Source organism: Equus asinus, chromosome 13, assembly GCF_041296235.1.
Source record: "Equus asinus isolate D_3611 breed Donkey chromosome 13, EquAss-T2T_v2, whole genome shotgun sequence".
NCBI lineage: Eukaryota > Metazoa > Chordata > Mammalia > Perissodactyla > Equidae > Equus > Equus asinus.
In genome coordinates, this window is record NC_091802.1 from 19,728,266 (window position 1) to 19,743,817 (window position 15,552).

Consider the following 15,552-nt stretch of genomic DNA (forward strand, 5'->3'; position numbering starts at 1 on the left):
CCTGTGTGATCCTGGAAAAGGCAGGGACTTGAATTTCCCTGAAGATAAAAGGTAGTAATTCCTTCCCTATCGAATTGGGAGATTAGAGACAAAATATGTAAATGTCAAGTGCTGGTATCTAGTGGGCACATAATAAATGGCAGCTATGGTAGGAGAATACCAGAACCAAAAGGGAGCTTAGAGATTTACTCCAAACCCACTATTTGAATGTTCCTTCTACGTCATCTAGTTTTGCCTGTAGCACAGGGGCTATGCCATACATTCTTTTCCACTTCCTAGAGCAGCACTGCCTGGCTTTGGTAGAACAGGCAGAGCCTGTCTGTTTTGCAGCATGTAATACTGGGCCCAGCTTCCTGCCTGTTGGACTAAACCACAGCTTCCCACACAGGAAGAGAGAGCCATCTCCCAAAGGGCTGGCAACTGGATGAAATTTCACAAAGGCAGTGAACAAAAGCTGCTACTCATTCAGATGCTTCTTGCCCTGGCTTCTTTCAACTAGTTATAAATCCTTCTGAAACTCTCTCCCGAGACCAGCAGCTATTGAGAATAGAGCCTAATTTCTCGCGGGGACAGCCCAAACTCAAAGAGCCCAATTTGGGCAGCTGAAAACTGCACTAGATGCCTTAGTCCAGTCATTCATCTACCTTCACTCGTTCCTCTGGCCGCTTTACCACTTTGTCACTGAGGAATTTGGTAGGGATGAAGCCGGTGACACCATTGTCTAGTCGTGTTTTGACACCGATGGCCTGGCCTGGGCATGAACCGCTGTCAAAGTGGTTCCAGACCTAAAGAGGGCATCAGGGCAGGAGTTTGATAATTAAGATTCTGGAGATCACACATTCAGAAACGAGCTGCCGGGGTGTTGTAATTTATTTTACCATTGACGTCTGACCTCAAGGTCTGAAAATACAATGACTTAGCCACCCAACAACACAGAATTTGAACATCCCCAACGTTCTCTGACTCATAAATGATGTTTGGCATCACCAGCCATCAGATCAATCTTTTATGTTAATCTAATCTATACATCCCTCTAGCTACAACTGAGGCCCCTCCCTCCCATTTTATTCTGACCTTGTGGGCATAAGAAATGTCTCTGTCAGTTCAGTGAACCAGGCACCCCACGTCGGCTTTCTTACATGCTGGACTAATCCCACCAACTACTTTTAGTGGGTCAAGTTGCGAAATTCTCTTTTACAATCTGCCTAATAGCATGTGAAGACCCAGAAAAAGATTTCAGGGTGGCTTTAATGACTTCTGACCATCAGAAAGACAGATGATGTCTACAAGAATGTGGGAAAAATTAAAATGTGTGTGGAGAATGAAAAAATTGAGGAAAGCCTACAGATACACCTTCTAATTAGCACAGGAATACCATGCATACCCTGTAGGTAAGAAAAGTATGTCCTCATGTCTCTAATCTGGTTGAGCTAGATTCCCAGAGAATGGGAAACAAGGGTTAAAGGCTGACCCAGAATAGAAAAAAGCACACGGATCATTTCTGCCCAGCACACGGAGAGACTTCATGTTAAACCTGTGTGTTCCAGCCTTCTTTCTTGTTGGTGTATTCATGTGGTAAGAGCGTGACCTAAAATATACCCATTCCCGACTCCTTTCTAGGGCAGTGAGACCATTCAATTAAAGAAATTCAGTGACCACAATAGCAACACTGCAGCACGCACCTCGCTCAGTTCAGGGAAATTGTCCTGCTGACAGAAGGGGCACTGCCATAGCCCTGTCTCATCATTGCGGATTGCCTGGTCATAGCTCTCACCCTGTGGACGCCTGTGGGCGATGCCAGTGACATTGCAGATGATGAGCTTTCCTGGAGAAAGGGGAGAGGAGGACAAGGAAGGGAAGAAGAGAATGAAGAGCTGGCTAAGAGATCTAGAGAGGCAACTCTTTCCCACCAACCTTTAGTGACAGACCATCTGCCCAATAGCATCTCCACTGATTTCCCTCACATTCTTGAGAAGGGAGATCTCCCCGATTTGACAACAGAGGAAAATGAGGCCTCTAAGAGTGACTCCACAGAGATCCCTCAGTAGCAGGTTAAAAGCATACTTTGACCTTGAACTCAGCCTTGAGTTCCAGTCTAGGGCTCTATACTTTTTAAAAGCTCCCCTGGTCATTCCCACCTAGGGTACAAACCTGCCTCATTCTGTTGGCATTGCTGCTTGGTTTCAATGTATATGGTAAATGCATTCCCCGCCCCTACACATCCTTCTCCGACTGGAAAACAGACCCAGAAGTTACCGATGTAGAAGGTTTCTGGTGTTTCTTTGGTTAACATATTGAAGATTTCCTCTGTGTTGGGAGAGCGGTAGGCTGTCCGCAGATCCTTATATCGACAGCTCAGCTCTGCCCGGATGTCGTAGAGGGTGATGTGTTTGTCACCATAGCCCTGGGGAAGCAGCCCATCAGAAAAAGCCTTGTAACTCCTCCCCAACCCGAGCCACAAGGGGTTTCAACGAAAGGAGTATGCCAGGGATTTTCTTCTTTCCCTTTAACTTTTACTAGAGATTTTCAAACTTTTTCTTAGCCACGCAACACTGATCTATAATAAAAAAGCTTCATGGAACCCCAATGTGTAAAACAGACAAATGCAAAGATGTGCTGTTGGAAAGGAGGAAAGAGGGCCTAGAAGGATACTACTGACACCCTCCCAGTTTCCTCCCACTCCCCACAGTGACTGCAGCAGTCTCTAAGACTTCCTTGGCTCCTCCTTAAGGAGGAAAACTTCCATGAGAAACCTAGTATAGCATGAGGAAAGAAAAGATTCAAATCTCCTACACTAAGAGCATCAAGGGTTTCTCTGGAGCCCTGCTGCCCTAGTTTCTTCTCAACTTGGTATGGTTTCCATGCCAGGCCTTCTACACTGTTGCCCACCTGCCTCTCCAGTTCTTCTGCAAAGGCATCAAGGTCCAGGTCCTTGAGTCGCTCTGGGTTTTCCAAGATTTCTTCAAGGGCTCCTGCAGGGTTGGCATCCTCAGCTGATTCATCATATTCTAGAGCATCCACTGCCATCTTCCTAGCCCATTCATAGGTCTCAGGGTGGACTCGGGAACCGTCAAGGACTTCTATATATGAATCAGTGCTGAAGGAAAGGTAGAAAAGGGGCAAGGATATAGAACGAGAAGGTTCTAGTAACAACCCAAATGTCCACCAATGGGGAACTGGTTAAATAAATTAGGGTACCTTCATACAATGGAATACTATACAGCCATTCAAAAGAATGAGGTAGATCTATGTGTGCTGACATGGAAAGATGGCCACGATATATTGATACGTGAAAAATGCACTGCAAAACACTATGAACCGTATGATCCCATTTTTGTAGTAAATGGGTAGTTAGTAAATGCATAGCAAAAATAAAATTTAGAAAAGTTGTAGTATACATCAAATTGTTATGGTAGTTATCTCTGGGGGGTGGGATTATGGGGGACTTCCACTTTCTGCATAATATTTCTATATGTTGAATTTTATATAATGAACTTATACGAGTCTTACAATAACATAAAACAAGGAGGGGGAAAAGACCTCTGAGAATTTGCTGACAGCTATTTTCCCCCATAAAGCCTTCCCAGGCTGGTCTTGCCCGTGCACTCACATGGACCTATGTTATTCGTGGAGTGTTACAGCAAAGCTGGGTGGAAAATGAAGTTTTAGAACTTGAAGCCTATTTCCCCACTGATTTCCATTACTGAATGAGGAGCTATGTGCCCGTGGAAAAGATCCTCCAAAGACTGAGTTGATAACTTCTGGAGAGGAAGAGGTCAATAGTGAAGTCCAAAGTCCAAGTGAATAGAACTTTCTCTCAATAACATCATCTCAAAACACACCGAATCTCTCTTGCCCTTCCTTATCTCCTTAGACCCCCACTCCTTTTCCATTGCCCCTGCTATCCCCACCCTTATCTAGCCACGACAAGCCACAAAAACAGACCAAGTTTGTGTTTACTGAACAAAGTCTTATGTTTTCTGTCTTTAATTTGTAAACTAAGTTGATTATTTTCATGTTTCCCTCACAAAAAAGCTTCGCGTAATTGAACCGATCTTTTCCATAGGTCAGAGGCTCTTGACTGAATAAAGATTCCTCACCTTTGCTTTAAAACAATTCCTAATTTAAAGAGCTTGTGGCCGTTTGACAGCCCTAATCCCCTGAATCCCCAAAGCAAAACCCAAGGGAATTCCTCCTGGCCCACCCAGGCAGAGGGCATCACCTGTCCCCCAGGGAGGCTGTGTCAATCTTGAGGAAGCCAGCACAATTCATGAAGACTTTGGGACCCATGTGGCACATGGTGACCAGCTGGGTCCGGCTCTCGAGCCTGGTGTTGTTCTGCTTCAGGATCTAGGAGAGAGGCCTGGAGTGAGCCAGAGTAGGAGACAGGGCCCACTTCCCAAGACTGCTTTTAGGTTTCTGGGAAACCTCCACGATGAGAACTCTGTCCCCATGCCCCAGTACCAAACTGAGCACTACATCATAGTATCTGCTACTAAAAAATTATTTTAATGAACTATATTATACCTACCAAAGGCAATATATAACTAACTTAAGGCTTAAAAGTTAATGATAAAATATATACTCAAGTACCCATTACTCATCTTAAGAAAAAGAATACTACCAATACTTCTGAAGCTCCCTGTATGCTCCCTTCTCTGATTGAAACCTTTTTTCTCCTCACTGGAAAAAACCACTATCCCGAGGTTTGTGTCTAGTACGCTCTTGCTTTCTTCCATCTGTTTTAAATCATGACTTATTGCTCTCTTCCATGAGCCACTATAGTACAGTAGTGAAGAGTATAGCTGTGGCCACCTGGGTCTGAAGTCTGACTCTCACTAGCTGGATGACTCTGGACAAGTCCCTCTATGTCTCTGACCTTGGTCTTCCTGTCAAATCATATTGGCATAGTGTAAAGGCTCAACGAAATGGGAACTTTTCTTATTTTCTGACTCAATCCAATCCTACCTTCAGGAGATGGGTCCCTTTCCGAGGTCCCAGGCCACAGACATACTGGATTAAGGCCTGGCTGTAAGGGTGGGCAATGGCACGATTGACATCGACCCCAACCTCATTAACTCGGTTGATAAATTCACAGTACAAGGCGTTGAGCAGCTCCTCTTTCACCACATGCTCCTGTTGAAATATAGCAGGGAGAGGGATAAGGTTACCGTGCCCTTCTGCCCACCCAGGCCTGCCTGTCAAATCCTACTCACCTGCAAGGGGTGAAACTTGAGACACAGGATGTCTTCATCAGAGCTGCACACCTGGGCAAATTCAATCAGAGGATCTTGGATGCGCCGAGCCAGGGAGACAGCCTGTCTCAGCACTGGGGGGTAATCCCGGAACTCTGCCTAGAGTCAAAAGAGGGTCAGCAAGGCAATGAAGTCCCCTCGGCTCCAACAGCAAGAGAAAATCCAAACCATTCTGGCTTTAAGTCATTTTTTTCTTCTCCTCTGAGATCATGTTTCCTGGGACCAATTTAATCTCTGGGGCTCCAGTCTGAACCATGACAGGCAAAATGGAAAACCTCTGCATGGGTAAGTGAACAGAGCAGTCCTGTGCCCCTGATAACCTCTGTCCCCTAGTAAATCTCCCTAGGATTGACAGCTCTGGCCTGTGCAAGTTCAAAGGGTGGGGCTCCGGCATTACCTCCGATTTCTTGCTGTTCATATAGAGAATGGCCAACTCGTTGTCAACCAGCTCCACCCCAATAGAGGACAGCTGTTGGCCCTGGTCCAGCTCATGCACAATGCGCTTCACATCCTCAATCAACATCTGCGCGTCCCTGGAGGGATAAGGGGTATTGGTCAGGGCTATTTCTGGATAGTTTCTCAGGGAGGGACAGTGTCATGGCTGGGATGGGGGAGGAAAGAACTTTGAAGACAAAGAGGTACAACATCCCCAGCGATATCACCTGGGGATGAGGATATTATCAGGACTCTCCACAGACCTATACCCACTCTGTTATAGGCATGTGCCAGATTCAACAATAAGGGATGAGTGACTTTAAACCTGGTCTAGCCCAATCCCCTGGTGCCCTACCTGTTCTCTCCTGCAACTGTCACCACGTGAGGCTTTTTATTCAGAAGAAATTTCTTTAGGGTTTCAATGTCTTGAGCCTGGATTGAAAGAAAATTGGAGCTGAATGGCTCTGAGGATAAGGAGATTTCAAGTAGTTCTCACTTGCCAAGTAGCTTGAGACTTTACAAGACCAGAGAACAATAAGCTCCAAGTTAGACATAATGCATCACATGTTGTCTAACTGGAACAGAAAACAAGGAAGGGAACTAGGACCTCTGGGTTGAGTATTACACATCTGTCAATATTTTCTAAGATTATTATACTTCTGGCTTATACGTGGGTTGTGGTTAACTAAACATACTTGAGTCTTTTTAACATAAACCAGTGCCTGGCAGTCAGGACTATTCTTTTCCTTTTATTTTTTTGCTGGGAAAGAGTCACCCAGAGCTAACATCTGTTGCCAATCTTCCTTTTTTTTCCCCTCCTCAAAGCCCCAGTACACAGTTGCATATTCTAACTGTCGGTCCTTCTAGTTTTTCTATGTGAGCCCCTGCCACAGCATGACTACTGATAGACGAGTGGTGTGGTTCTGCACCTGGGAACTGAACTCGGCCACCCAAGTAGAGCACACCAAACTTTAACCACTAGGCCATCATGGCTGGCTCAGGATTATTCTGATCTCCACTTTAAGATTTTTCTTTCTTTTTTTTTTGGAGTTATTTGTTAAAAATTACTTTTTAGATTGGGGTGCTCTCAACAAAATTGAAAGGTACCATTAAGTTAAAAAAACCCAGAAGCATGTACATGATATGAATTCAAATTCCTCTTTCCTTGGAAAAAGAAATGCTGAAAGGCTAAAGCAGGGAAAAGGCTGGCTTAATGCCTCAGTAGCTTTCAGCTCCTGGAACACGGTGACCTAGATGCTGTTAAGAACAGAGACAGTGATGGCAGCTCCCAGAAGTACATAAGGCCTAGGCTTTAAGCCAGAAACAAATTCTGCACGAGAATGTGAGTGCCATCTACTGCCTATGGGAGTGAGACTTATCTCAGGGCTTGAGGGGGTCAGAGACAATCAGGGTCTTGCATGGGATATTGCTTAGACATAAACAATTATCCCCACTTGGTACACTTGGAAGATGTACACTTGGAAACTCATCCCGGCCACTTGCCTTCTTTTCTCGTTCTTCCTCTCTCCACGCAGTTCGACGTTTGGTAAAATGGGGCAGCCGGAGGAAGTCTGTCACTTCTCCCTCACCATTGACCAAGGCGCAGAACACAGGGTGATCTCTGCCAGCCGAACAGGAAAGGAAAGTGTAATCATCAACAACATGAGGATATAAGTAAGAGACCAATGAGATTAGGAAGACACGTAAGGGGTGATGCCAGGCAGGCAGGAATAGGTAGTTACCTGGCAGAGGAGAAAGCAATGCCTAGAACTCGGATGCCCTTCCCTTGGTTCTCATCCATAAAGTCATCATCTTCCTCCACCTGCTGATCTGGCCGGTAGGGTGCCACCCTTAACCAGTTGTACAGCTTTCGACTACAGGCCTGGGGAGGAGACACACCAGACACTATGGCCATCAAGCTTGCCAAGTGTGCTAAGGAAACAGATGCAACACACATCTGGAAAGGTTGTATTCATATGTGCACACGTTCCTAGCGATTGGCAGGCTTACAACCTGAAGGCATACCTTGCTTTTGTGAACAGGAGAGTACATAGAGGAGAGCGCTGTAAACAAAGAATGTTTGGATGGGGGAGGGAGTGGGAGGGAAGAGGCTCCTCAAGTTGGGAGGTCTTAGAGTCACCTGCGGCTCTGTTTGCACTCCCTCTCAGATCATGCTCCGCCTGCCCTCAGTGTTTCTACACTAGCTACGGGACTACTATTAAGGGGTCTCATCACTCTCAGCTCTAATCTGGGGAAATCATACAAGTAAAGATCGTGAGTTTCCATCTTCACCTTTATGACATATTCTTTGGCTTCGGCCAGCAGTTTGTTCTTGAGCTCTTTGGCCATCTGCACGTAGAGGAACTGCTGCAAAGCTCGCTCGATGGCCATGGTGCGCTGCCGGTTCCACTCCTGCACCTGGTGGCTGAACTCATCTCGGTAGTAAAACTGCTTGATCTCTTCGAAATATGTCTGGTCATTGCCATAGCTGAGGAGAGACAACACTGTGATCCGGGATGGAGAAAAGGTGATGCCCAAACATCCATGAACACTGTGAGCGAGCCAAGGACAATGGCTTGCTTAATTCTGAAATAGTGGTTCACATTCCTGAGTGACCCCTCCCTCCAAAAGACTCCTCACCAAGCCCTCCCCAAAGAGCCCTCACTCCAGAGCTTTGCTTACCCTTCTACCCCCTTCATATCTATGCTGATGTCAATGATGAGCAGCCCTTCATCTTCAGCTAGGCATATCTTGAGGAACTGGTCATCTCTCAGTTCCTTAACAGGCTTGTTCTTTAAGTACTTGAAGGAGTAAGCATAGTGGGCCTCATCCACATCCTGTACACATCAAGAGGGAACCATTAGCCTATGGATAGGCTGGGCTTGACCCTGGGAGAAAAGACACCCTCTCTGCTCTCAGGCAGACAGCTCAGCTAAATGTGAAGCAAGAAACTCAGTTCAATCAGAGAGCTGGGTCACATGTTGGATCAAAGCCCTTCACCTGGCTCACCTTTCTACCTTTCTTGGTGGGGGTTATATTTAGCTTGGCTCTCTCCTGGAAAGTCTGCCTCAGCACCTGCCGGACAAGGGGCTCTCGAGCAATCTGCAGGGCTACCATGTAGCGGGCACCTTCCAGCACAGCTTCCGGTGTAGGGAACTGACTGTGGGGAAAATGGAGGAGCTGCAGCATGAGGGCGTCTTTGCCCTCAGGCGCCTCCTCCTGCCAGCCACCTGATACATGCCTACCTGCAAACATAATCCTTGGCCAGCTCCAAGGGCTCCGCAGGAAACTGCTCTGTCTCATGCCGCTGATAGCTGTCCCGGAGGTTCTCCCCAAACTGCTCAGGAGTAAGCCCAAACTTTTTGGCCAGCCCATCTAACATGAACAGGAGAGTGAATGGTAAGGCAACAGCTAGAGTAACAAATCTCTTGGCTCTGAGAGTCTAGAGCAGCACTTCTGGGCTCTAGGTTTTAAAGGGGTCATGAATGAGCAGGACCAGGACATCTTACAAAGAAAGAAAAAACTGACTTTAAACACCTGATGGGCTGTTATGAGGCAGAAGAAACAGAAATTTTCTATGTGACTTCTGGGCTCAGAACTAAGGTGGAAGCTACAGTTTAATAAAAGAACTTCCCAAAGGTAGGACAGACTGACTCCCTCCCCCTGATATATGAGTTTCCCATTTCTTCAGGAATTTTGGGAGAAGCTGGAGCATTATTGCTGGGTGGGTGTGGGTCATGGGAGCAAGTGTTCAGAATCATATTGGTGATTCACTCAGATGTCCTTTAAGTCCTCTTCTGACCTACCAGTGACTATCAGAGAACCTCCCTTGCTCAAGGCTGGAATGCTCAGATCACAACGCAGCTAGCTTTTACCTAGCCCAGCACTCTGGCAAATGGTGTACATGTCTCGGCGAGAAGCCTGTTTGAGCTCCGGCCCTCTCTGTTCCTCATCTTCTGCTTCCTCACCTTCACCTGGCAAGAAAACATGAGTTAGTGCTCTAGTTTCCAATTACTCCCGAGGATCCAACACATGTAGAGAAGACCCAAAGGGCACTTAGCCAAGGGCATCCTTGGAAATGCCATGGCCATCAAGCCTCCTCGGTTTTCTTTTCCAGCACTCACCTTCCTCATCTCCCTCTTCTCTTACACGCTTCAGCTTCTTGCGGCTGGCCTTGGCAGCATTCTGCATCTTGGGGATGTCACGACCATAATAAAGCAGGAAATGGTTGTAGACATCTTTCAGCTCATCCATTGACTGCACATCCTTGAGCCTGGAGGGAAGAGACATAAGACCTCAACTGTCACTGAGGAAGGGAGTATCCCAGTTCTGCTCCAAGAGGTCCAATTCCCGTAAAGCAAAATCCCAACTAGGATGAGTGCCTGTATTCTCCAATTATTAGAGACTCATAATGGCCCCAGATCATTGACTTAAGGCAACCAAGATATCTTAAACAAAGAATAAGTCAAACAAATGGCGGTTGGTGGTTGTTAGAAATGGAAACAAAAGGGGAGAAGCAGACAAGGCAACGTGTGTCTAGCATGGTTCAGAGTCCTTGAGACAGTCCTTGTCCCTTCATGACACTGGCCACTAAAATCATCTGCTCCCCTCCCACACCCTGCTGTGATTCCAGGCTCACCAAGCTACTTTCTGGTTATAATTTGGTTTCCCATCTAACTTTATACACAGAGAATATACAGATCAGCAAACATGAATATCTGACCCTTTTAACCTTTTATACCAATGTGGATAACCAATATGAATCTTCCGGTAACAAAGGTAACTTTTGATGTGTTGACAAATTGAGTTTCTAAGGGATAGGAGCTCTGCTGAGAATTTTGCAAGGTTATGCTGCTCCTGCGGGGCCTCCCCTGGTCTGAGGGCTTTCTGTAATGGAATAAACCCTGCATATGCTACCTTTCCATGTCGGTGGTGTCCAGGGCCCGGATGCCATCAGCAAGGGGTTTGTCAGGGTCAGCAGAGATTTGCTCGTACTGATAAGCCTGCATCTTCTCAAACAGCCGTGTTAGGTTCTCTTTGCGGATCCTCAGCTGGGTCCACTAGGACAGGACAGGGCAGGAGTAAGGGCTGGTGTTCAGCCTTGGATACCCAAGGCTGCTTTGGTCCTTATCAGGAAACCCTGTGAGAAGCTTGACAGGCCTGGGGGTTTTGGGCTGCCATCTAATACATATAGGAAAGCTTGGGCCCTAGTAGTGGTGGTGGCCAATCCAGCCCTCAACCCCATGGGGGGCATGGATCCATATTACCTTTTCATCCCACTGCCACACCCTCCACAGGTCATTAATGTGCAACTCAGGCTCCACATACTCCTTTCGGTAGAAGGCAATAAAAGGCACCTAGGGTGGCAAAGAGATTGCAGTCAACCAGAGAGGAAAAGTTTGCAAGGATCCCGTTTGCCAATTACTCCCCGTTTATCCTGGAGGGATAAACACTCCAGGAACTTTCACAGTTGCAGGCTTGGCCTCCTTCACAGGCCTATCCAGGGCACACGCTCTCCCCAACAGGGGAGGATAATGCTATAGACAGGATAGCATCATTCTCTTGATCACTAGCATCTCCCTGGGTCTTCACATTTCTTGAGTCAAGAGACCACTGCTGAAGACAGGAGAAGGGGGCTCCCCACCTGACTTAGGAAGCTACCTTTTCCTTCATCCCTGAGCTGAATTTCTAACCAATCAGCCTCTAGAGCTTGAGGTGCTACCTCAAAATGCTGATTTCGCATGAAGCCCAGGGCCTCTTTAATCTTCTGAATTGTGCTGGGTCCTTTTCGACTGAACGTGCTGGTTGGCTGCCCTCGGTCTAGGTAATCACAGCTTTCCTATAGTCAGAAGAAAAAAGGAACAGCAACAACACTGTTACTTGCCTTGTCTTAGAACACATCAAACTGTTTCAAGTTACAGGATGACCTCAATCAGATGAAATCTAGAAAAATCTCTCTCATATATCTGCACGTATACATAATGCTGTGTACATGGCACACAGATGTTTGGGACAGGGGAGGAGCAGTTCCTCACCTTGATGAAGTGGCTTCTGGTTCATTCAAAATGTAAGGATATTTTTTTGGGTACCTGAAGAGAAATGGTTGGTGTGGCAAAAGCATTCCTGTAGATCCAGTCAGCTTCTTCTTCTAGTTCATCATCTTCAGCCCCCTTGACTGGGATGGAGCGAAGCTGCACAGGATAAGACAACAGAGTGAGACTGACTTTATCCTGTATCCCACGTAAAACATACACCACTTCTGGACAAAAGCATATGCCCCACAGACACACATTTCCAGAACCTGGAAGAGCAGCATCCTGGTAAGAAGTAGGCACTTCATATATTTACTTAAGAAAGAGTGCCATTTCAAGAACCATAAGCAGCATGAGTCTATCTTCCCTCCTATAAGGGCTGGACTCCTTGTACCCTGCAGTCAGATGGGGTTCAAAGCCGACTTTCCAGATACCATTCGACATCAGACTATTTCTCTGCTACAACCTTTGCAGCAAGGAGGCTCAGGGCAGCTGATGACAGATCGGCAGAAGGACAGAGGCAGGTGGTTTCTTACCTGGAACCTCTCAGGCAGGTCAGTGGCTCGGATTTCATTGTCCTGATCTGTGAGGTGGCTGCTTTCCAGCTCACTGGGTTCATACATCTCAAAGATGCTCCTGCGGCTCACACGTTTCTTGGTGGTCTTCTTGGGGCGCACTCGGATCTCACCCTCAGCCTCATCATCCTCATACTCATACTCTTCCTCCAGTTCTTCATCGTACTCATTGTATTTCTCAAATTCATCATAGTCAAAGTCCACACCAAAAATCTCCTGAGCTTCTTGCAGGGCCCTGCGGGTAAGAGCAAGAGGCAGTTGGCCCAGGTTCTGGTGAGAAGAGAGAAATGCAACCCCTGCACAGATACTTTACTTGCCCGAAGGGAACTAGGAAAGCTAAGAGAGAGGTACATAAAAAAGGCATATTCACTATGGTATAAAGGCTTATCTGGGAGATATTTCTGGGAAACTATTATTTATGGGGGATAAAAAAGCCCATCTTTGGCACCTGCCAGTGACAGGGATCAAACAGCAACAGGGAAGATGGATCCATATCCTGCTCAGTGAATCCATCTTCTGCTAAGGCATTACAGTATTCCTTTAGAGCAAAAGCTTTCTTCCAATAAAAATATATTTAGAAGGCCAATATATAAACAAATAAAGATGGAGCTGCATGTGGAAGAGGGAGCCTGGAGACTTGCCCATATGCGACTCCACCCTAATCCCATAGTGCCCCTAGAATGCAGAGAGCTCTCAGGAATTTTAAGAGCAGTCTGAAATTGCTGCCGAGTAAAGGTTATTTGAGGTAGAGACGCAAAATGGCTGAGAGCTGGGAATGTTCCATTTTTGGCAGAGGCTTCTGATCTCCTCCTTCCTGACTGGGTCCACTCAAATGCCTTTATCACCACCTTGTATCAGACCCCACTCACGCATCTGTGTATCCGGGAAGCTTTTTCCTCCACTTAGGTTTTTTCAGAGGCTGTCCATCATCATCCACAATGAAGTCGTCAATGTCTGGGTAGGGATGGGAGAGATTAGTGCTCAAAGGCAGGGGATGAGCCAGGAATGAATGGTTTTAGTTCCTACTATATGAGTAGCCAGTGAGGAGAAGAGTAGAGAGGCTCCTGAAAAGTAACTTCTTTGTGTCAAATGCTGGGAGCCTACAGTTGCAGAATGGTTTCTCATCCTACTCCCAGGGGCTAGGAAATACCAACACCCACCCAAATATTGGGTTCCCTGGCTGATGCCACATACCTGACTCTTCATCATCTTCCTCCTCCTCCTCCGGAGGAGCCATGGGGGCCTCCACAGCCTCCTGCCCTTCTTCCCCTTCCCCATCCTGGAAGATTTCCTCTGCAATAGCCTCTTTTTCATGTTCCTCCTTGCCATATTCCTCCTCATCGTCATCCTCGTCATCTGACATTTTTTTGACACGTCGGTACTTTTGCTAGGGGTGGGAAAACCTGCCTCATCAGGGTCTGAGTGTACTGGCATAAGGATGCCTGCTCTCCAGTCTTAGTCCCATTTTCCCACCAGTCACGCTGACCAATGGAGAGGAAAAGAGCACATTAAGTGATGTTCTTTCAGCCCCAAGGCCCACCACTGAAACTTTGATAAGCCTTTCTCTGAGAGGCATCCAGATACAGGATGCAACTCTAGGCTCCACAGCACAAGGATACTGAGCAATTGTCTCTTCTCTGATGTTCCCCAAACTGTTCCGGATGTGCCTCCTCCCCCAAGAATCAATGAATTTCAAGGGCTTTTTCTTTCACTCCCAAGGGCAGAGATAAAGAAATGATACTTACTCCTCTTTTGACTTTGACACCCAAATTCTCCTCAATGAGGTCAAAATCATCATCCTCCAGGCGGTCGTCAAAAGATGCTGGAGAAAACAAAGTGTTATCCCTGATGATGGAGAGGACCCATCTCCACTGCAACTTCCACCCCAGCCTCACTTGACCTGAGGAGAGACTACTCACTGCGTTTTCTCTTCTTGTGGCCAACATCATCTTCTGAATCCCCAGAGTCACTACCCTCATCCTCCTCCCCTTCATCTTCATCGTCATCATCATTGATAAAGCCTTTCAGGTTGCCTTGCTCATCCTGATCATCTAGGTTCTCCTCTTCCTCCTCCTCATCTGGAAAGCAAGCATGTTTGAGGCATGGAGTTTGGGAAACAGGCTAAGGGTGGGGAAGGGCCACGTGCTTAACTGTGATCCTCCATCTGCTCTGAACCTAATGACCTGGGTGTCATGTTAACTCTTCTGCCTCATCTACAAATGCAAAAACATGACCATTGACTTAAGAGCAGCAGCATCTGGAAAGGACTCTCTCTTTTCTACATGCACCATCTGTCTTTAGGCAAGATGATTTTCCAAATTACTTTGGTTCTTCCAAATCATTACTACAGGCTTTATAGCCACCAACAACCTTTGTTTTCCTCTCAGTTTATAAACTCAGCAGCTATATTCCTTCTTTCATCCATAATTCTTTTGACAAAACTTACATTTCCCTTTCCACCTTTAAAGCCATTTCATTGTTCTACTCTGATGATGATCCTAATGGTGGGGTTTGGCCAGAGAAATAAGCAACTGGGTGCATAAATACCCACACTGCTAGGTCTCTAAAAGAGGGAAACATTACACATGTATTAATTTATTGGTTTATTGTCTGTCCCCTCCCACTAATGTAAACTATAATAGCAAGATCTTTATTTCGTATTCCTAGTTCTAGGCACAGTGCCTGGTATACAGGAGAAAGATGTTCAGTAAATATTTTCTATGAATGACTAAAAATTCTCAAGCTGGTACCTCATGTGTGATAACTTCTGTGCTCAGCCTGAGCCTCTCATCAGCAAGAATCCAACTATCCAAAGCTTAGCAATAGTGGGGAGAAGCTTGAGGCTGGGGCCTCCTCACCGTCATCCTCCTCTTCCACAAATTTCTTGGTGACCCGGGACACCACTTCGCCTTCATCGTTGTATTCTTCCTCTGACTCCTCAGCCTCGCTTTCCACAAAATCAGACATTGCTGCAGCTTCTCACAGCCTGCCTGAAGAAGAGAAGGGAATGAAGAAAGATGGGGATAAAAAATGAGACACATGGCATAACCAGAAGGACCTACAATTAGAATATACAACTACGTACTGGGGGGCTTTAGGGAGAAGAAAAGAAGAAAAGAAAAAAAAAAAAAAGACTGGCAACAGATGTTAGCTCAGGTGCCAACCTTTAAGAAAAAAAGAGACACATGACTTTACAGAGGGCTCTTAAACCTTTCTACAAACAGCCTTTTAGCCACATGCCACTGCTTTGCCCAC

The 15,552-nt window shown here is 46.3% G+C and overlaps 1 protein-coding gene across 6 annotated transcripts in view; it reads right to left on the minus strand.

Annotated features, from left to right (window-relative positions):
• SUPT6H (SPT6 homolog, histone chaperone and transcription elongation factor) overlaps positions 1 to 15,552 on the minus strand; it is a 30,269-nt gene that overhangs the window by 6,907 nt on the left and 7,810 nt on the right. For 2 of the 6 annotated variants that reach the window (XM_014862080.3, XM_014862082.3), the window contains 27 exons: positions 15,156 to 15,287; positions 14,217 to 14,375; positions 14,043 to 14,119; positions 13,492 to 13,684; positions 13,167 to 13,251; positions 12,259 to 12,532; positions 11,780 to 11,881; positions 11,413 to 11,529; positions 10,958 to 11,047; positions 10,608 to 10,750; positions 9,815 to 9,963; positions 9,566 to 9,664; positions 8,936 to 9,065; positions 8,700 to 8,850; positions 8,373 to 8,527; positions 7,983 to 8,178; positions 7,433 to 7,572; positions 7,194 to 7,311; positions 6,046 to 6,122; positions 5,653 to 5,788; positions 5,217 to 5,354; positions 4,969 to 5,136; positions 4,223 to 4,350; positions 2,890 to 3,097; positions 2,257 to 2,404; positions 1,683 to 1,825; positions 645 to 785 (listed from right to left, as the gene is read on the minus strand). In XM_014862080.3, coding sequence (XP_014717566.1) covers positions 645 to 785; positions 1,683 to 1,825; positions 2,257 to 2,404; positions 2,890 to 3,097; positions 4,223 to 4,350; positions 4,969 to 5,136; positions 5,217 to 5,354; positions 5,653 to 5,788; positions 6,046 to 6,122; positions 7,194 to 7,311; positions 7,433 to 7,572; positions 7,983 to 8,178; positions 8,373 to 8,527; positions 8,700 to 8,850; positions 8,936 to 9,065; positions 9,566 to 9,664; positions 9,815 to 9,963; positions 10,608 to 10,750; positions 10,958 to 11,047; positions 11,413 to 11,529; positions 11,780 to 11,881; positions 12,259 to 12,532; positions 13,167 to 13,251; positions 13,492 to 13,684; positions 14,043 to 14,119; positions 14,217 to 14,375; positions 15,156 to 15,264 — 3,774 coding nt within the window. In that variant the 5' untranslated portion in view covers positions 15,265 to 15,287. Of the gene's footprint in view, positions 1 to 644; positions 786 to 1,682; positions 1,826 to 2,151; positions 2,405 to 2,889; positions 3,098 to 4,222; positions 4,351 to 4,968; positions 5,137 to 5,216; positions 5,355 to 5,652; positions 5,789 to 6,045; positions 6,123 to 7,193; positions 7,312 to 7,432; positions 7,573 to 7,982; positions 8,179 to 8,372; positions 8,528 to 8,699; positions 8,851 to 8,935; positions 9,066 to 9,565; positions 9,665 to 9,814; positions 9,964 to 10,607; positions 10,751 to 10,957; positions 11,048 to 11,412; positions 11,530 to 11,779; positions 11,882 to 12,258; positions 12,533 to 13,166; positions 13,252 to 13,491; positions 13,685 to 14,042; positions 14,120 to 14,216; positions 14,376 to 15,155; positions 15,288 to 15,552 lie in introns of all 6 variants that reach the window. The other 4 variants (XM_070482701.1, XM_070482703.1, XM_014862083.3 and 1 more) reach the window with 3 other exon arrangements.